At 40.9% G+C, this 21,961-nt stretch overlaps 1 protein-coding gene across 1 annotated transcript; it reads right to left on the reverse strand.

The window, feature by feature from the left end:
- Positions 1–20,511: 20,511 nt before the first annotated feature.
- On the reverse strand, positions 20,512–21,452 carry LOC143863311 (uncharacterized). Its single transcript, XM_077374001.1, has 2 exons — positions 21,131–21,452; positions 20,512–20,597 (listed from the first exon to the last, which is right to left on the reverse strand). The coding sequence occupies exons 1-2, from the start codon at positions 21,450–21,452 to the stop codon at positions 20,512–20,514; spliced, it is 408 nt and encodes a 135-aa protein (XP_077230116.1).
- Between the last annotated feature and the right edge of the window lie 509 nt (positions 21,453–21,961).

A 21,961-nucleotide genomic window follows, 5' to 3' on the forward strand; every position in this document is an offset into this window, starting at 1 on the left:
CGAACTGCGAAGCCGAACTCGCAAAGCAAGAGAAGAGAAGATAAAAGGTGAAAAGTGAAAAGTGAAAAATGGGAGGTAAAAACCTCCTTTTATAACTTTTCGAAGGCGGTAGGGGCATTAAATGCGAAGCACGCATCTCGAGGGCACTCAAAGGACGCCACGTGTCCCTTATTTATGACGGACACATTCTCCCAGACAAAAAACTGATTGAGCACGCGTGTACGAATACGCGTACCCCCACCACCAAAGCACTCCGGACTGAATCTCTCCACTCCGGACTGAATCTCCGCCCTCCGGACTGAATCTCCAAAGGGCAACCGGACCGGATTTCCGCACTCCGGACTGGATTTCCCCAAGCCGGACTGGACGCAAGACGACAAAAACCAGTCCGGCCCAAGCCGGACTGGATATAACGCGTTTCTACAAAACGACAAAAATCAGTCCGGCCCAAGCCAGACTGGACGCAAGACGACAAAAACCAGTCCGGCCCAAGCCGGACTGGATATAACGCATTTCTACAAAACGACAAAAATCAGTCCGGCCCAAGCCGAACTGGATATAACGCGTTCGCTAAACGACAAAAGCCAGTCCGGCCTAGACCGGACTGGCTCACTCCGGACTCATCTCCAGCCGGACTGGCTCAACTCCGGACTGGCTCAACTCCGGACTGGATGTCCGGACTCACTTCCAGCCGGACTTCCGACTGGATTTCCGGACTCACTTCCAGCCGGACTCCGGACTGGATTTCCGGACTCATTTCCAGCCGGACTCCGGACTGGATTTCCGGACTCATTTCCAGCCGGACTCCGGACTGGATTTCCGGACTCACTTCCAGCCGGACTCCGGACTGGATTTCCGAACTCATTTCCAGGCGGACTCCGGACTGGATTTCCGTACTCATTTCCAGCCGGACTCCGGACTGGATTTCCGGACTCACTTCCAGCCGGACTCCGGACTGGATTTCCGGACTCATTTCCAGCCGGACTCCGGACTGGGTTTCCGGACTCATTTCCAGCCGGACTCCGGACTGGATTTCCGGACTCATTTCCAGCCGGACTCCGGACTGGACCTCCCGACTAAACCCTTTGATTCACTTCCATACGGTGCCTGCCCGTCCAGATAATCCATCAACCACACTTTCCCAAGTCACTCAAGGACTTGGAAAACTGGGGGGCAACTGATGGGGTGTAAAAACTCCAGCCTCTCAGAGGCCGCCACCTGTCCTGGAGTAGGTGAACTCCAGCCTCTCAGAGGCCGCCACCTGTCATGGAGTAGGTGAACTCCAGCCTCTCACAGGCCGCCACCTGTCCTGGAGTAGGTGAACTCCAGCCTCTCACAGGCTGCCACCTGTCCTCGCACAGGTCATCTCACGTCACCAAGTTTTCCCCTATAAATAGGGGTTCAAAGCTCAAACCAATGGATAATATGAAAAACCCTCTCTCCACCCAAAACTCTTAAGACTAGCTATGCACTCCTGCTCATACTGACTTGAGTGTCGAAGGGCCTGTCCGGAGTAAAACCCGGGTTGGTCTTCTGACCTCGCTTGCCTCTGTGCAGGACTTAGCCCTCATAGCAGGACTCTGCCACTTCGCTCTCCTTCACTCCGGTCCCTCAGGACTCAGCTCCTCTGGTCATCCAGCTCAGCTCTTACGTCACTGTCGTACCTGTTACCGATTTCCGGTCTAACAAGGTGTCATGGAAAATTGATTTCAGACGGAACTTCTTTGATGGGGAAGTGAATAGTGTGGCATCCCTCATTCACTTATTTAAATCTCACTATATTGGGAAGAATGGAAAGGTGTTTGCAATCGAAGATGACCAAAAGGAATACTGATCATAGAAATATAAGAAAATAGAAAAGAAATTAAAAGCTAGAAAAAAAACTTGAAAAATAAAAGTTCGAAAATATTTGTCATGAAATGTCACCAAAATACCTTATCTAATAGAAGATGACCAAAATGTGCTTATCTCATAAAATGACCCAAATAGCAAGTGGGTCCCATGCACCTATATCCTTCCATAGGTATGCCCCTCAACATTTGTTTAATTATTTGCTCCCACGAGTACTAGGGGTCACAATGTTCTTGAATTAATGGTAAAAATTTGAAATGTAAGACATTTTAGGACTTTAAAGTCCACCATTTCTTTGTGACTACGACATGACTTCAAAGACTTGATTACTCTAAAGTCCCTATTGAAGATCCTAGTCATTCTCCAAAACTTCCCACAGCCCACTGAATTTTTCCCAAAGTGACTTATTGTCAGCAAAGTCCCCTCAATGGGGTTTCAAAATCGTGCATGAGCCCTCTTATCACTATAAATCCTCCGTACCAACTTGAATGAAAATTGTGGGTTAATGAGTCTTCTAGGCAATGATTTAGTAACATGCTGAACCGCATGGGCTCAAAATCTTATATATGCTCAATGCTGATCTCCCCAATGAGAGACTGACAGTGACAATAAAACTCCCTCAAGAGGAGAGTATTTCAGGCCCTATCATTTCTCTTCAATAAGAATAATTAGAATGATAATATAAATGTACACCATTGGACATAGAAAGGAGATGCAGTTGTGTTTTTCTGACTTGGTGAGGGTTTGACAAATATTCTTTTGGGTGGGGGAATTGGAATAAAGGGATGATTAGGGATGAGGAGGAATCCTAGGAAAAACTAAGTTTGAAGAGAAACTAAAAGAGTGTCACTCTCAATTCGCATCGCTATTGTCCGTTTATGGGAAGTTGGAATCATTTTTTTGCACCCATTGAATTGTTTGAATAGATGGGCCCCAAAAGTCATCTACTTTTTTCTTTTACTTTGTTATGGAGTGGGATTTCAATCATTTTAAAGTTAAGATAAGATATCCTCACTTCCATTGTTAACTGTGGCAATACAATGTTTGTTTTACACCTTTTTCAGTCAGTTGTTGAAGGCTGCTATATTACCTAGAAAACTATCGCCAGTGAAGCAAAAGATTATTTAAAAAAGTGAAGAATGCCATTACTATAAGAGAAAACGGTTCCTACACATGTGTAGAGAGTTCTCTACACACTAGCTTAAAATACAGTGGGGGCCCACATTGTTTGGGTGATCCAAGCCATCCGTTTTAAAGGCCCTCACATAGATAGGGTGTCTACAAAAAATCAGATCCATAGGATCATCCCAACCCTACGATTTGTGGAGGTAAAATGGATGTCTTTAAACCTTCACAAATTAATCCATTTTTTGCCTCCACAGTTCGAATGGTTAGGATGATCCTATGGATCTGATTTTTTGTGGACACCCTATCTATGAGAGGGCCTTAAAAATGAATGGTTTGGATCACATATAATATTTATAAATTGAAAGGGAAGATTTTTTTTTTTTTTCATTACAAAAACCATGGTTACGCCATTTCAGTGTAGGACTATTCCCTATAGATGCGCACAATCACCCATAAACCATGGTTAGATAATAGGGATAGCCATAAACATGGGCATCGGGTAAGCCCGGGGACTATTCCCTACAACTCCGTACGGATGTTTGTTTCTTTCTTATTAGAGGAATGACGTTGGGAAAGAGATTTCTTTTGTCTGTTTTTTGTTTTGCTTTGTTTTTTTTTTATTTTTTAAAGTAGATAAGGTAGGATTGAACGTACAATGATCAAGGTTGGTGTATAAAGCGACATCCAATTGAGCTACAGGCACAACCCCCATTGAGAGCCATTGGAAGGTAAAGACTGAGAAAAGGAGATTTGGGTGGAGGACTTTTTTAGGAGAATAATTATTTGTATGTGGGCTGCTAGTAAACAAAGAAGAGAGCTCACATCCTTAACCAATGTCAACAAAGTGTGAAAACAGCCAAATTGGTGGTCATTTTCACTTTCTTCTTTATTTAAAACATAGACTTCTGTTTTGGAACTGTTTCCTTATTCGGAGTATGTTTTTTTTTTTCTTTTTTTGAGATACATTAAATTGTATTTGCCAATAATATTTTTGGGCAGTGATAAATCGACCCCATATAGGGCAGTGCTTAGAGAAAGAGACAGAGAGAGGAGATAGAGATATGGGGACGTTTTAAGATATTAGGGTGTCGATTTATCACTGCCCATATTTTTTATGAAGATATATAAAGTTGTATTTGCATCAATACCACTGACAGTTAGTTTATTAATGAAATCAAAACCAACATAACATACTTTTTTTTCCCATTTGTCTCCACGTCTTCTTTTTGCAAGAGTGAAGACCTCTCTTTCAAGAGAGAAGAGCCACCCAACTGAATGTCTTATCTATTAAATTCATATAAGGTGGCACTTCTCTCGTGAAAAAGAGGGGGCACAAATTGCTTTTGTGATATTGCCTATAGATATGCATCGTTTTATAGAATTTTGAATGTGATGCTTTGTTTGGTAGAGCAATATAGCAATATCCTTTGGGGTAAAGAGAAGACGCATCCCATGTTTAGTATAAAAGAGGCCCCAATAGTCTGTACTGACGAAGGTAGTGAGGGTAAATACAAGAGGTAACCCATTTCGGTGTAAACCATTTTAGAGTAACCTACTTATCCTCTGTAGTAACAAGGAAATCAAAGACCGATGTCGTGGGTTATTGGACTCTTCCCCTAAACCAACTATGGATGATAGCTATGCTACACCCAAAGAAAAGGAATAGAGAGTGAGGAAGACACTTAATCAGGACTACTCCGACCCTAAAGAGGTTCCCTCCTCATTAGAGTCCTTCTCAGAAAAGGAAGACAATACATCAGATACAAAAGGCCCAAAGAATCTAAAAAAAGAAGAAGCAAGTATCATGTGTGGATTAATGCAATCAAGTCCACCTGATCCCATTTGAGAAAGAGGATAGCTATGAAGAAGAGAACCTAGAACTTGAGGAATCAAAGGAATTATGGCAGTAAGTTCACAAGAAAAATTGGCCAAGACGCTCACAAAGAGCCCAACATACCCCTACCAAATTAGCTGATTATGTAATTCACAAAGTGTTGATAGTATTTGCCGCTCATATATGTGTGAACTCCGATCTGAGGAGGCGGCGAGAAACGGGTCTCCGTCGGTTCTTTTGATCTTCACATGAAGGACAGCTCTGCCAAGGAACTCTCGAAATAAAGTGCTCTATGGCGATAAATGAGATGCCTCTTGATCTGGAGCCAAGGCTCGAAACCAAGATGTACCTAAAAATATTAAAAGAGTCGTCATCCATGGATAGGCCATGGAACCAAAATGCTGTGTTTTGCAACGGATAGCCAGAGAAGAAAGGGTCCGTCCCTGATTACTAGATGGGAATGTGTTAGGCATCCAACTCGCCCGAACGCACTCAGTCTCTTATGACATCTTTTATTAACTTTGAAGAATTTTGGGCAAAAATAATGTGAAGTGGGAACAAATATCCTCGAGAGAACGTCTACCTAAACATGCATGACCCAGAGATGGATAAAGAAAAATAAACATCCAAGTCCTAACTTAACACATCTAGAAAGCGGTAAACATACGCATGCATAGCTACACTTAAGCAAGTCATAGCAGATATGATGAACAATAAAGCAGTAAAGAGCTACAACTACGCATGTGAATAACAATAAAGAAAACAATAAAGGGCTATAACTAAACATGAGCATAAGCAATATGAAAAACAGTAAAGAACTATAAGAGCTACAACTAAACATGGTAAAGCTACCGCTAAACTGGTCAAATAATAACTAAAACTAAAACATGTGAATAGAAAATCACAAACAATCCAATCAAAGAAAGAAATCATACTAACGTGATTCTATGTAAGGAACAATGCCGAATAACAGCCTCACATCCCAAAATGCTAACAACAAATCCTAAAACTTTAAGTGTTTTCGCCCGACTCTTGGACGGCCTTACATCCATCCAAGCCACATACGTATCCCCGTCTCTACAGGAATCAAGGCCACGTAGTTCTTAAGCACCTATTCTAAACTATGATGCCTAACACATCTAGGACTGCTATTCTAGACTCGATCAACTAGACTTGACTAGTTGTTAAATTTTCTTGAGCGATTATTTAAGTTCAAGTGGATTGTAACTTTTAGGACTACCTATATGCCCTAACTAAATGCAAGTTTTTAATCATAAACTAATGCAGGTGGACACTACATCCTATGTGCACTAGGCTGTAACCCTAGGGAAGAGATGGGCTATCTAACGCATTCTACTCTAGTCATCAGTCGGCGATGTGGATCGTCAACTGACCGGACAGAGGCGAGAACAGACTCCTAGCTAGAACAGACTCCTAACTCTACACAATCACAAAACATATATAACACTCAACACATCTAGGACAAAATCCTAACTCTAGAGGAAGATCTTTTCGAAAATAGCTTTATTGAGAAGCTTTAAAAGCTTTTTGTGTTTCTAAAAGGTTTACATGGTTTATTTTTTAAGGTTTGACTCGACTTAGGATAAATATCTCAAACTGCCTACGTACCTCGTGAAAGAGGATCAAGCCAACATAGTTCGGAAACAAACTTCCTAACTACACTCCTAAAACTATGAAATTTTTTAGTTTTCCAATGTTTGTAAGTTTCAACTTTCTAATATTTTTGAGTTTTTAAGAGTTTCTGATGTTTTTGAGTTTTAAATTTCTAATATTTTTGGATTTTAAAAATATTTTTCAACCAAACAAAATAGCACACTAGGGCCAAACCCTAAGGCTAAAAGGGGAAACCCCTAAAAAATTAAACTCACTAAAAGTGAAATGATCCCAGAACAAATAAACTAGTGTCCCAACGTAAAATGAAAAAAGTAGGATCCCAAGCAGGTAAAGGTCTAATAAGACTAAGCTAGTCCATAACAAAGAGAAGTGGCAACAACACTAAAGGATAAACTCCTAACTGGCAACATTTAGGAGGTACTAATAAGACCAAACATGTCTAACAGCTCTATAAAAGGGAGTGTAAATAAGTCAAAGAATGACTAACAACTTTATGAGGGGGTGCAAATAAGTCAAAACACACCTCCTGAATGAAAACGAAATAAACAAGAGTACTAGTGAGACTAGGCAAGTCTTCTAGACACGGAGGTGGGCTCCAAGTATCCCTAGTATTGCCCTTGCAATGATAAATAGAGAATAAGACAACTAACAACTAAATTGGTCTTCAACTAGAGGGAGTGCAACTTATGAGACTTGAGCCAGTCTCTTATAGATAAACTCTCTAAATGAGACAAAGTTTGTCTCTTAAAAAGGGAGGCTCCGGCTAGCGTCGTCATAGCCCTATATCCATTTTGGTCTACTAAATTTTAACCAAGATCTTGAAGAAATAATTCACAAAATGGATCAACCCTATTATTTCATAAATTTTTTAATCCCAACTTTAATTCAAGCAAAGATAATCCAAGCAACAAAGGAATATAAATATCCTATGCTATAACTAAAACTTAACTCTGTTTTAGTTTTAAAATAAGTGATGACAATATATAAACCGACAAAATAATAGTGATTAATCTTATGAAGTAATTTAATTCCCATCACAGACAATCAATTAGTAATCAACAGGCCATAATTGTATTGTTTAATCTAAACCGTGTGCCTAGTGTAGATTTTTTATAAAATGAACAAAAGACAATTGTCAAGCAATGAAAAATTGATAACATCATGCATAATGCAATCCAATCTTAAAATAACCATCATTAAAACTATTGATAACTAATATTATGGTAAGGGATGATGTTTTTATTTTATTTTATTCCCGTTTGTAAGACTGTCAAAAGGCCTTAAACACTTCCTCAAGCTTCAGAAACCCCTTTTTTTTAGACAGCATAAGTAAAATAAAGTTTACTTGCAACTATTTACCTAACTTATCAAGAGTAAAATGGAGTTCATACAATCATTTAACAGATGATAAGAAAAACAAATTATCTTGAATATGATGACATGTGGTTTAGGTTCTATAATTTATTTCACCTCTCATGAATAAGACTTTCATCACACGATATAAGAAAAAGAATCACATTAAAATAAAACCTTCTCACTTGAATTCATACCAACACAGGAAACAAAAAGAAACCTCCAGATAAAGCAAATGAAGGCTCATGGCTTTTATTAACAAACTCTATGGCATCAACCCTTTACTCTAAGCAAACTCGTAAATTGAACTAAAATAGCCTAGACCCCGGGCAACATAACACAGACAGGGATTAATCATGAGACATGGAAACAAAATTTCTCATCAAAACCCAAGCATTATTGGCCAGCACAGAAACACCATACCCAGATTTTATATTAAGCCTGGCAACATAATGTACAAGTGACAAGAAACAAGTGTGCAATGTCTTATATGCAATGAGAATCAAATATATATTACCCTTATCAAATAAATCAAAGACACTTGACCTAAATAGAGGCAATGCCTTAACATTTGTAAAATCTTTAACAATGTGTGGTATACATCAAGTGAACACATCTACACATGTTTCTTATTACCCAAAACTGAATACAACTGAACCAAATTAAGACAGAGCATGGGGATTTATGAAATCCTCAATCCTGTGTTGTGCAGTTGTTCATGAAAACTTGTATATGAGTGTTTTTCCTTGTCCCAAACCAAATAAAGTTAAACCAAGTGCATGAAAGACAATGGCATTCAAGCAATTTTCAGGTGAAAAGTCTGACTAAACTTCATGCATGCTCATTCAAATGTGCAAACAAGCATCCGTATACTTTTAACTCACAAAATATCATAAAATAATTATGTAGTACCAAAAGACTCTCTCTTTTTAGACACATTTTGAATGACTTACATATACCAAAGTGAACCTGACCTTAAACCAATTGCCCAAAAATAAAAAAAATAAAAAATTTCGTTTAATACAAAATTCCAACTATTAGTGTTCAACTCTTAAAAAAATCAGCCACATCATGTCACTAAACTAAATGCTTTGACACAATTTCAAACAGATACATGTCTTATCAAATCGTATAGCCTTAATCAAAATCACAAATTCAATGACACTAATCTGATAACTAGGGGTGTAAATGGATATTCGGAAATTCGATTACCGTCCGCATCCGAATCCGTTTAAAGTGAATATTATCCAAATCCATTTCAAGCGGATATTATCCGAATCCGTTTATGAGATATCCGGCTCTTAGCGGATGCGAATATGGTAAATGGTATATCCGATCCGTTTAACATCCGAATCCGAGAAGTAAATCATTTTTATTTATTATTAATAATATCATTAATATTTATTTTTAGTAGTGACCCACTATCTTTTGTTTCTAAAAGAAAAGTGAATTTTCTTTTTAGAAAAAAAAAACAAAACAAAAAGTGTTTTGGGTAGGAAATGAAGTAATATCTCATTTTAAGGGAATTCTTGGAGTTTGACATGGCTTCTTTATGAAGCAACAAATGTGGGTTGTATGATGAAAGAGACAAATGGATGATGGTGATTGAAAGAAGATGGCATAGCTTTTAGAGAATTCTAAAGTAAAAAGCCCATCTAGGTCATTAATGGTAAATGGACGGCTCAGATCAATTTTCCAACTTAGGGTTATAAAAAAACCCAAAATGCAATTAAAATAGGGGACTTCTAAGGTTTGCAAAGAGAAGCAAGCAAGAGAGAGGAGAAAGGAGGAGGCTGAGACACCTCTTCGGCATTCCTTGGTGCCTCTAACCCCACCAAAATCCACCGCCGCCCCTCTCCACCTTTTCACAGCCACCTCCATCACCGCTAGTCACCTCCATCTCTAACGCAATCCCCATCTCCATCTCCATCCCCATTTCTCTTCATCTTCCACCATCAGCACTCCCACTTCTCTTGTTCAAAGTAGCCCAAACCCATTCCATTATATAAGGACACTCCAAAGATCAATGACTACTACCAACACCATCATCCATCCCCACCGCCTCTCTCTCTGACTTTGTTTTAAAAGGAAGAAGAGGATCTCATATATTTTAGGGTTTGAGAGTTAATTTTGTGAAGAGAATGTAGAGGTCTAGTTTTAGGGTTTGGAAAATTCATTCGAGGAGTAAGAAGGAGAAAAAAGATAAAGTGCTGCAATAAAATGTTCGAATTTACCGGATAAACGGATACGGATAATATCCAAATTAGAACAATATCCGGCGGATACGAATTCGGTAACAGATATTAAATATCCGTCAAATCAGAATCCGAATCCGAATTCGGATAGTGTATACTGTAATCGAATTCGGATATAGCCATATCCGCTCTGAATTTGATCCGTTTACACCCCTACTGATAACAATGAATCAACATGCTTAATCTAAAAGTCATTTCTTGAGTTGATAATCATGAAATAGCAAGAAAGAATATAGTAGTCTTATAGATACATTGGAACTTGATAATCACGAACTGTTTAATTGTAAAAAATGATGAAAAATGGTCAAAGCCCAAAGAACCATGATTTTAATTAACGGTCTGATTCTCCATCTAACTCAATCGTTGAGAAGAAACGAAAATGTAACCATATTAAACCTCTGTGTATTTACTCATTTCTCCTCAAGTCACTTTGAATAAGTATGAAATATACACATATATTGCCATGTAAACATCATTAAATCCAAAGAACTAGAATGAACAACAAGAATGCTTGATATTTATTAAAATGACCTCATTAGCAACAACTGCCCAGCCCAAATATCAGGAAACTTTAATAAGAGAACAATTACTCTCATAAAAACAAACCAACCATCTTAATTCAGTTTTACACAGACAGATACAGCGCATTTCTTTACTCTATAAATCTTGAATAAAAAATTGATTCCAACTGAAGGTTAAAAGAACAAGACACAAATTCAACACAAACCCCCCATTTTACTGATGATCATCCATTTTATAATGAAATCTTATAATTAAATGATAACCCCTAATAAATTTAATATGCAGATGATGATCGACATTAGTGTCTCTTACACTTGTACAAGGATAATAATACCATAAATTTTTCTAGACAGCAGAACATGAATATAGAAATCATGTTTCTCTTGATTAGATTTCCCAATATAGCACTTAAGAAATCAAAGATTCAGAAATAAAATATGAAATGTCACCTTAGGAATAAATATCAAACATATGCCTTGTCTAAAAAAAAAATTTGAATATAAGCTTAACTAGCATTTACAGAGTAGGAGACAACCGTGCTTACTGGATGGTGAATTCGTCTAGGGCATAAAAAAAACAAAGTTTACATTTGACGACTTCAGAATGCATAGACTTATTATAAAAAAATGATCAAACAATTTTCAAGCCTATTACACTGAAACTTGCAAATTAGTCTAAAAAAAATTCTTTAAAAAAAAAAAAATGTAATTGAACAAACTCAATCAATTCATAACCACAAAGCATGAACAAAAAGCATATAACATCAATTTGTAAAAACATACCATCACCAAATTGATTTATCATCCAAATTACTTATCCAACCATCGTGCAATTGAAGATCATCCAGATTGAAATCAAAGTCTCATTTAGAAATTAGGTAAGGGTCAAATCATGAATAAAAAGCACGAATTTTATAATAGAATCATGTAAATCAAACATTATTCCATTGATTCAAATCTATAAATATTCAGAGCAAATTAAAACAAAAAAGAATAAAGTTTCTACTTCATCGTCAAATTAAGAGCACTGATCATATACTATCATATTCTAAAATTAGTTCAATTACTACAAGAAGGATAAAAAAATCAACTTACTCAATCGGCAGCACAAAATTAAAGAAAAATACCTCTTTATTGATAATTTCTCATATGTTCAGGCCTTGCTCCTTGCTTCTCCATTTCGATCAAAAGCTAAGACATGCTTTGAATCTCAATCCTGTGGGACCCGATCTGTGAGGGGGGCGTGACCCGCCTCTCTTGGTCTCTCATACTCATGCGAGTGGCGTGTGCTTTTCGATTATTGATATTAATCATCTTTTTCTTGAACTTGGGATCACTAAAGAAATCTGAATTTCACCCAAAAGAAAATGACCAGAGTCATAACTGACACTGCAATGATATGCGATCCCAGAAGTCTAGATCTGTTACCTGATTACTAGAATGGAAGGTGTTCGGCATCATTCTCACCTGGTAATCCGGTCTTCAATTTCACAGATTAACTCTCTTGAATTTCTTTTAAAAGGCTCATTTAAAATCCCTTGATGTGCAAACTACGGGACATACATCCTAGATGATCTAATCTCGATGTGGTTCCTAGGAGCATATTTTGATTCTCTTGATTTGTTTTGATTCAATCTATGTGAAAGTTCTCCTAAAATCTAATTTGGGAGAAATTCTAAGTGATTTAATCAATTTATGTTCAACTTTAGTGTGAATTAGTTAATTAATTTAGGGTTTGAAAAATGACCAAGAAATAAAATACAACCCTAAAACCCTACTGAAGTGTGTGTAGGGTCGACCGAAGCTTGGAGTGCCATCCAAGTTACCTACGTACCCAAGCCTCACTGGGATCAAGGTCGACGTCGTTCGGTGCACCTAAACTAAGCTACTTATGCACATGGTTTAAAATTTTGATTTCGGTAACTGTTTCAGACCCCACAGAAAATCAAAATTTCGGCAAAATCCGAAATTTTAATCCGAAATTTGGTATTAAGCGTCGAAATTTGGGTTTGAAAATTTGAAATTTCGGACTGAATTTAGGCCAAAATTTGGTAATTGGCGAAATTCAAAATTTCGGTGAATTTCGGTTTCTGTCCCCATCGAAATCCGAAATTTCAGTTTGAAATTTTGGATTTCGGTCGAAATTTAAAACCATACTTATGGCTAACTCATATAGGACACCGATATAAACTTGACTCATTGTTTCAACAGTTTTCGAGAGATAAATTAATTCAAGTTGATTAAGTTTTATTATCTTAGGACTCCATCTAAGATGCTATATGATCCTATCTAAATGCAAGACACTCCCTAGACTAATGCAGGTGGGCCCTACATCCTAGATTTACCTAGGCTTGTCCTATGGGAAAAATGGTTGACTAAGTGAAACCTAGTCGCTCAGTTACTAATTATAACAACCAGTTGTGATGAGGCTTACCATACTCCTAACTCTAGGACTTCTTAAGACCTAGGACTCAATCGTGACCTAAGTTTTCCTAAAGGGGCTCTTCAAGACTCCTACTAGGTGGGCTGTGACCAACAGTTCCAGAATTATTTTTCCACGTGGGTTTGACTAACCCAATTTATTAAGTTGGTAATTTTTATCTTTTAGGGGTCCGTATCATTTAAAAATCAGGGCATTCTAAAGCTCTAAGGGTAAATTCACCTATGCTAAGATCTTGACTAAAACAACAGGTTATGAATACTCTTAGTGATTTTTAGGGATCTTTACTTCAGTAACTTAAGGATTATGATGGTTCTGAAAAAATGTTAATGTTCTGAAATTTTTTAGGATTTTACGAAATATAGTTAATTTTTAATGATTTTTATCAATTTAGGCAATTTATCGGTGTTCCAAAGGACCCTATACTAAATATAGTCCAATTCGGTCCAAAATAGTATTGAAACATGCTCATAATAGTAGTAAACTTCAGTAGAAATTTTAAGCATTTATTATTTACTATTTTTTATAGATTTATCAAAATCAGGCTGATTTGAAAAGAAAATCATTAAAATTACCTAATAACATTCAAAAATCATAAAAAATTCATAGTATGTCACGAAAGGATCACTATGTTTTACTACCAAATTTCAGCCTCAGAAGATTTCGGTTTCATCAAAATCATAACCTTGAGTTGAAAATCAATTAATTTCTCCATCAACTTTCTCATATTAATAAATAATAGGTACTAAAACAACTCGGAAATCAACCAAAATTTTACTGGAATATTCCAGTAACATTGTTAACCCGTTCCAAGAGGAAAATCTTAAAAATTATTGGTTTTAATATCAAAATTCATCACCATGAGTAAATCAATGTTGTGACTATTAATCCATGAAAACAACTGATTTTTCTGAATTCCAAAACACAAATCTACTAAGATATATAATTAATTGATTTCTAAAAAGTTTCAAAAATTTTAAAGGTCTTTTGTTATTTTTAGTAATTAAAACAATTTCCAAGTAATTTATAAAAGTATTAAATTAATCCAAAAATTCTTAAAAAATTTTGTGTGGTCTTAAAACCTTAAAAAACTAGTGGAAACAAATGTTCATCAATTTTGGACTTCTTTTGACATACTTTTGGATTTAATCTTTCGAAAAATACCATTTTCTAGGCAATTTTTGAAGAAATAAAAAGCTAACCAAACATGTCAAATCTTGCTCGAAATTTTAATTTCCATTCCTTTTTTAATATAAATTTGATCAGGAATTGAAAGATTCTGAAAAACTTGGAGTTTTACAATACTTGCTTTGAAAAGTAGGTTTTAACCATCAATTTATTAAAATCGATTTTAATCAGCAAAAATAATTTTCTTTCAGCCAAAAAAGAGATAATATCATATATTAATTCTTTCCATAACATACTGAAATTTCAGAAGAAAATTCAATCATATGCTCGATGGTTACATGTAAAATCCTAAAATCCTACCCCTAAGCATGTTTCTAGTTCTTATTTTAAGAGAATTAGAGTACCAACCTTCAAACGCTATCGAAGGTCTCTAAGGCTTTTGATCCAAGATATTCACTTTGAAAAAGCCTTTTAATATGCAATAGAAAACCCGAATCGCTGGAAGAGATGGGTTTCCTTCATTAGAGTTCAAATAAATATGAACAAATCCTCCACAAAAGGAGTGGACGAATTTTTTTTGGGGACGAGATGGCTGAACTAAATTCCAAGAGAGGGCTTGAATGGTAGAAGATTAGGCCAACAGGGAAGGAAAGAGGATTGAGAAGGTCTGTTTCATCAAAGGATTCAAGAAGATTCGGTCTTCAATTGAGAGGAGAGACGGCTGCAAAACGTAAGATGTATTAAAGAGGAAGGAGAGGTCTCCAAATTCGTGTGATATGGGAGACCCAAAAAATTGGACATCCCCTCTTTTTCCTTTTTTTTTTTCAAAAAAACATCCCAGTTTTTATATATAATGGGGAAAGAGAGAGTTGCCAATTTTTTTAGAGTCCAAAATGGGAAAAACTCCCGAATTGCCTTCTTATTTCGTAAGAATTAGAGGAGTTACCATTCCTAGATCTTCTTTTTTTTAGCAACTACGGGTTACCGGAATAAAGGAAAGAATAGATATCAGTTATAGTATGAGAGCAAAACATTGGCATCTTCTTTTTTTGTTGAGAAAGGAAATCTTAATTTTTCCAAAGAGGGTTATGTCGATCTTACTAATTAAGCGAGAAAGGTTGCCACATATCCAAAGAAAGCAAGATCGACATTTTCTCCAAAACTTTACCCCCAAGAATCCTTTTTTGTTATTTGTGAATTTGAATCTAGGAGATATCTCAATACTCCAACGAGCCAATAAAAAAGATATGCCATATTTGTGCAATTATCAAGACATGGTTGTGCTGATAATATTTCCCTAAAATATCCTTCCCAAAACTTTTTTTTTTGGAAACTTATGACAATCTAAACAAGGCCTTTATTATTGAATACTAATAATATCTTGAGTATTATTCCAAATAGTGCTCTACTAGTGGAGCCCATATGGATGATCGGATTGTTAATAGGACCCACATGGGATTCACAAATACACTAACAAAGGATCATCCTACTGGCCCATGTGGACAATATTAATCGGGCCCACAAAGGGTTCATACGTACACTAAAGGAGGATCACTTAATAGGGCCATATCAAAATAACAGAACACACAAGGTGCTAAAAACATGCAAATGAATGATCAATCAGTGCCCCCCCCCCCCCCCCCCCCCATGTATGAAATGAGTGATCCACCGAGCAATGGTCATGTTGCCATAAGAATCAATGAGCAACTTGTTAGACCTAAAATCGGTAACAGGTACTGCAGTGACGTCAGAGCCGAGCTGGAGGACCCGAGGAGCCGAAGTGAACGAGATAAGGAGTTGAACTCTGCGCAAGGAGCAAACGAGGTCAGAAGACCAACCCGGGGTGTTACTCCGGACAGGCCCTTCGACACTCAAGTCAGTATATGCAAGAGTGCAGAGCCAATTTTAAGAGTGGGAGAGGATAGGTTATTACATTACCCATTGGTTTGAACATTGAATCCCCTTTTATAGGGGAAAATTGGTGACGTGGGATTACCCACCCCTGGACAGGTGGCGGTCTGCTATAGGTTTGAGTTCACCTAATCTGAGGTAATTACAATAATACCCCTGGACAGGTGTCGACCTGTTATAGGTTGCTGTTTTTATACCCTATCAGTTGCCCCCCAGATCTCCAAGTCATTGTAGTGATGCGCCATATCCTGTCCCGCTTGGGCTGGACTCATTTTTGTCGCATAGCGGACACGCCATATCCTGTCCGGCTTGGGCCGGACTCATTTTTGTCGCGTAGCGGACGCGCCATATCCTGTCCGGCTTGGGCCAGACTCATCTTTGTTGTGTACTCAATCGCTTTTGGGAGCTATCCTTCACGCGGGCATTCCATGGATGCCCTTAGTCGCTTGGGGATACGCGCGTATTTCTCACGCCCATGCCTCGAAGTTCGTGCCCGTCATTAATGAAAGACACGTGGCACCATGCAGGCGCCCTCAACGCGCGTGCCCTTCATTAAACGCAGACCCCCATCGCCAAGGCTTATAAAAGGAGGGTTTTCACCCTTCATTTTTTACTTTTCACTTCTCTCTTTTCTGCTTTTTTTGCTCTGCCAGTTCAGCTCGCCCAGTTCGGCTCCGCGTAGCTCGTGGTTGTGTTCGTCTGCGGATTTTGAGAGCTTTCAGTTCTGACCGGTAATCCTCTTGAGCGCGCCTTTTATTCGTTTCTTTCTGTGTTCATGTCCTGTAGTAGCTCTAGCTCTGAGTCCGGTTCAGGGGTCCGGTTCAGGGGAGTCTTCTAGTAGCTCAGGGTCTAGTTCGTCAAAGAGGACTCAAAATAATCTGTTCAGAACTCCGGAGCAAATAATGGCGAGTCCCAATGTTAGAGTAGAGATCGTAGATAGTGAGGAGGAGGAGGAGGTGATCTTGGACTTAAATGCCATTCCTCTCCCAACGGATAGCTATCACCGAACAGAGGCGAGTGTTGGTAGTGATGCCGCCAAGGCGTCCACAACATTCATCCCTGGCCGGGCCGTTGAGGTCGTAGCTAGGGCTCGGATGGACGCCAATCCACAATATAACATACGGGCTCTTTACGAGGAAAATATCCTTGATGAGTCCATGGTGAGGGACATTAGGGATAGGTACTATGTTCCCTCAAGGTTCGGGCTGAGGCCAGCGATAGAGGGAGATAGGGCTTGCAACAAAAGCTCTGATGTATGTATATACGACGAGTCGTTAAGAGCTGGACTCAGGTTCCCTCTGCACCCATTCTTCATCGCGGTCCTTCGCCATTATGGGCTGGCTCCGGCCCAAGTTGCGCCAAACTCATGGAGGGTGCTGACTGGGGTCATGTACCTCGTCCATGGCCGGCTCGAAAGATACGTGTCTGTGTCGTTATTCCGCGCTTGTGCACACTTGAAGAGGCATAAGGAAGGGGCTGGATTTACATTAGTCAGCGCCCTGAGGTGAAAATGATCACTGGCACTCCCTCTTCCATCCACTTATGGAAGAACAGATTCTTCTATGTTGAGGACAGGGAGTCCACCCAGCCTTGGTCGGTTCCTCTAAGATGGGACGTCCCGGACACAGTTGCGCTAAGCCGCAAGCCGGTCCTTGAGAGCGAGGATATAAGGACGTTCGTCCTAATCCGTGAGGAGGTGGAACGAGGGGGCCCTATTCATTGTGGAGAATTCTCGGGTGAAGCGGCTCTGGTCGGGCTGAGCCTTAGTACTGCGACCCCGGCACGTATGTAGCTAGTCTTACTCTAAACTCTTTTTCATCCTTTTTGCTGCTGACTGGTTTGTTCGTCTATGTTGACTTTCAGAGATGCAGGCACAGGCGAAGATTGATAGAGTGAGACAAGGGGCCTTCGGAAGGGCGCAGCAGGGAAAGGCCCAGCAGGGCCAACAGCAGGGCCAAAAAAGGAAAGCCGTAGAGATGGCGAGTCCGGCCCAAACTCAGGACACGCCGCCGCCTCCCAAAGCCAAGACTACAGTGAGGGTGGTGGGCGCCTATGGCCGGGGAGCGGGGTCCTCGAAGTCAGGGGGACATCTGCTGAAGCCCGTCCTCCCCTGGCGAGGACCGGAGACAATGTTTTTCGGCCCAACTGGGCCGTTCAGAAGAATGACACCGGCCTTGGTGAGAGCCGGGTGGCTAAGGAGCTCCTCACCAAAGTTCTTCTCAGCAACGACAAGCTCCAGGTTCTCAACGAACCTCCAGCGGCGGCTGACGAGGCCATATTCTCTTCACTTTACCAGGTGAGGCGGCCCGTGAGTTTTTGTTTGTCTTTTTCTTTTGAGTTTCTTTCTTGTCTTAACAACACTTGCTGGCCTGTAGATCTCATTGTACTATAACGACCTCCGAGCGAAGAGCAAGAAGTTCTCTGCGGCAATAACAAAGTCTGAGGAGGAGAGCGGGAAATTGATGAAGGAGGCTGAAGAGCTTCAAAGGTCCATTGGGCAGACTGAGGCGGAGAACAAGCGGCTCACAGAAGACTTGGCCGCTCAAAAGCAGAAAGCTGCTGAGGCTCTCAACGCACAGAGGGAGAGAGCCCGGGAGAGACAGATAGTCGCCGTTGCGGAGGCCGTCGCGGAGGCCATTCAGAAGAAGGAGGACGAACTTTTCAGCCTGTCCAGCGAGTCCTACAAGGTGGGATTCTTTGACTGTCTTGAGCAGGTTAAAGAATCCAACCCAGCCGTGACCCTGACGGGACTAGTCCTCCCTGATCCAGTGACGCTTGGTGACGATGAGCCAGGCACCACTGCTGCTCCAGTAGTTCCGAAGACGAACCCTTCACGGGGTGGTAGCCAGGGGGTGCCTTGAGCTCCTCTTCTTCTCTTTTTGATCTGATTTTTTTGTAATGGTCCTTGGGAGGCCCAACTTTTGTAACAGCCCTTCGAGGCCTTATTTTGTAATGGCCCTTAGAGGCCCAACCTTTTCATGAATAGAAATTACATTTTGTTGTCCATTCTCTACTTGTCTGTCCCCGGTTAATACCGTTTGATTCTAATATTGTGGGCCGGGAATACCACGGGCAGACGTTCGAGGCGAACTAATCAGTGAGGACCCAAATTTTAATAAACTGCGTTTCTAGGCAGCAAATACCCGAGTTTTAGTGAACTGGATTTCCGAGTAGCAAGTACCCAAGTTTTAGTGAACTAGGTTTCCAGAGTAGCAAGTACCCAAGTTTTAGTGAACTGGGTTTCCAGAGTACCCAAGTTTTTAGTGAACTGGGTTTCCAAATAACAAGTACCCGAGTTTTAGTGAACTGGGTTTCCAAGTGGCGTTGGTTTTTGCATCCGGGCTGGTTCCGGACCAGGAGTGCGCTCCCGATCTTTGCGGAGACGAGCCGTGGTGAACCAAGCAGCGAGTACCCAAATTTTAGCGAACTGGGTTTCCAGAGTACCCAAGTTTTTAGCGAACTGGGTTTCCAGAGTTCCCAAGTTTTTAATGAACTGGGTTTCCAAATAGCAAGTACCCGAGTTTTAGTGAACTGGGTTTCCAAGCGGCGTTGGTTTTTGCATCCGGGCTGGTTCTCGACCAGGAGTGCGCTCCCGATCTTTGCGGAGACGAGCCGTAGCGAACCAAGCAGCGAGTACCCAAGTTTTAGCGAACTGGGTTTCCAGAGTACCCAAGTTTTTAATGAACTGGGTTTCCAAATAGCAAGTACCCGAGTTTTAGTGAACTGGGTTTCCAAGCGGCGTTGGTTTTTGCATCCGGGCTGGTTCCGGACCAGGAGTGCGCTCCCGATCTTTGCGGAGACGAGCCGTGGCGAACTAAGCAGCGAGTACCCAAGTTTTAGCGAACTAGGTTTCCAGAGTAGTCTTGCGAGGAGATTTGCAAAAGAGTTTCTATCATTCACATTCGGTATATATTTACAAAGTCACTTTTACGCCGGGTGGTTTACAACTGATAGTACTTTCGGAGGTTCTTTGAGTTCCAGGCATGGGGTAACAGGTGTTTTTCCAATGTCTCCAGCTTATAACTTCCCGGGCGGATCACTTCTTTTACTCGATACGGGCCTTCCCAGGTCGGGGAGAGTTTTCCGACCTTCTTTGGTTGGGAGACAGCAGCTTTCCTTAGGACCAGATCTCCCGCTCTGAATTATCTGGGGCGTATCTTCAAATCATGATAGTTGGAAACTTTCTGCTTGTAGGCGGCGACCCTGATTCGAGATTCTTCTCGGGCTTCTTCCAGTAAGTCCAGATTTGCACGGAGCCCCTCTTCATTGAGTTTCTGATTGAAGTTGGTGACTCTTGGAGACGGGACGCCCGCATCGACGGGTATTACGGCCTCCGTCCCAAAGGACAAGTTGAGTGGCGACTCCCCCGTGGATGTGCGTGGGGTGGTACGATATGCCCATAGGACATGATAAAGTTCATCCGCCCATCGGCCAGCTTTCTCGTCCAGCCTCTTTTTAATTCCCTGCAGCAGGATCCTGTTCGTTACTTCTGTCTGCCCATTTGTCTGGGGGTGTGCCACCGAGGTAAATCTCTGTTCGATCTTCAAGTCAGAACAGAATTTTTGGAAGTTCTTGCAGTCGAATTGTCTGCCGTTGTCCGTTATCAAGACGCCGGGGATCCCGAATCTGCAAACTACTGATTTCTAGAAGAAGTTCTGCACATTTTGCTCTGTGATCTGGGCCAGAGGTTCAGCCTCCACCCACTTGGTGAAATAGTCAATTGCAACTACTACGAACGCGCGTCTTCCGGAGGCCGGTGGAAAGGGGCCCAAGATGTCCATCCCCCATACTGCAAAGGGGAGCGGGCTGATGATCGGGGCCATGGATACAGCAGGCTGGTGGATGGTGGGAGAGAATTTTTGGCATCTCTCGCACCTTCTAACCAGATTCAGTGCATCTTGTCTTAAGGTAGGCCAGTACAGGCCTCTCAGCAGCACTTTGATTGCCAGGGCCTTGCCCCCCAGATGTTCTCCACAAATCCCTTCGTGCGTCTCTTGTAGGGCGTATGCGGCGTTGCTTGGCCGGAGACACTTTAGGTACGGGAGGGTGTATGACCTTTTATACAGGTTCTCACCATCGAGGGAAAAACGACCTGCTCTCTTAGTCACTTTGCGGGCGTCCTTCTTCACCTCGGGGAGCTTCCCGCTACGTAGATACTCAATGATTTCATCCATCCAGCATGATTCGTGCTCTACCTGCATTATTTCAGCGGCCTTACCGTCGATACTGGACTTCTGTAGAAACTCCATGCATATACTCCCGAGAGTGGTGTACCCGGACGCGGCCAGCTTAGACAGCACATCTGCTTTTGTATTTTCTGTTATGGGGATTCTAATGACCTCAAAACTTTTGAACTTGCTGGCTAGCTGGCGGACCTGGGAGAGGTACTTGACCATACGCTCGTCGCGGGCCTCATAGACCCCTTGAATCTGGTTTGCAACCAGCTGGGAGTCACAATATGCTTTAAGCCTCTAGGCGCTGGCCCGGGCTGCAAGATTCATTCTGGCGAGGAGGGCTTCATACTCTGCCTCATTGTTTGACGCGCGGAATCCAAATCTTAGGGCGTAATCTGCAGTGAAGTTGTCAGGTTCGGTGAGAATCAAACCGGCTCCACAGCCACCCTTGTTCGAAGATCCGTCGACGTACACTTCCCAAATCGGTTCAGCGATTGATGGATCCTGCTTTGCTGGTGCGGGGGTGATTTTCGTTTCAATCCCATCTCCTGTTCGCTCCTCAGTCGTGGCTTCCATCTCCACAGCCGGGGGGGTTTGAACAATTTCAGGTTCAGTGCTCGGCAGGGGGATGGTGCATTCAGCCACAAAGTCCGCCAGGACTTGAGATTTTATCACAGGCCCAGGCACGTACTGGATGTCGAATTCGCTTAGCTCCACGGCCCATTTTACAA

Source organism: Tasmannia lanceolata, unplaced genomic scaffold (genome assembly GCF_043159265.1).
Source record: "Tasmannia lanceolata isolate RefF3 unplaced genomic scaffold, GAP_Taslan_0.1 ptg000044l, whole genome shotgun sequence".
In the NCBI taxonomy this organism is placed as follows: domain Eukaryota; kingdom Viridiplantae; phylum Streptophyta; class Magnoliopsida; order Canellales; family Winteraceae; genus Tasmannia; species Tasmannia lanceolata.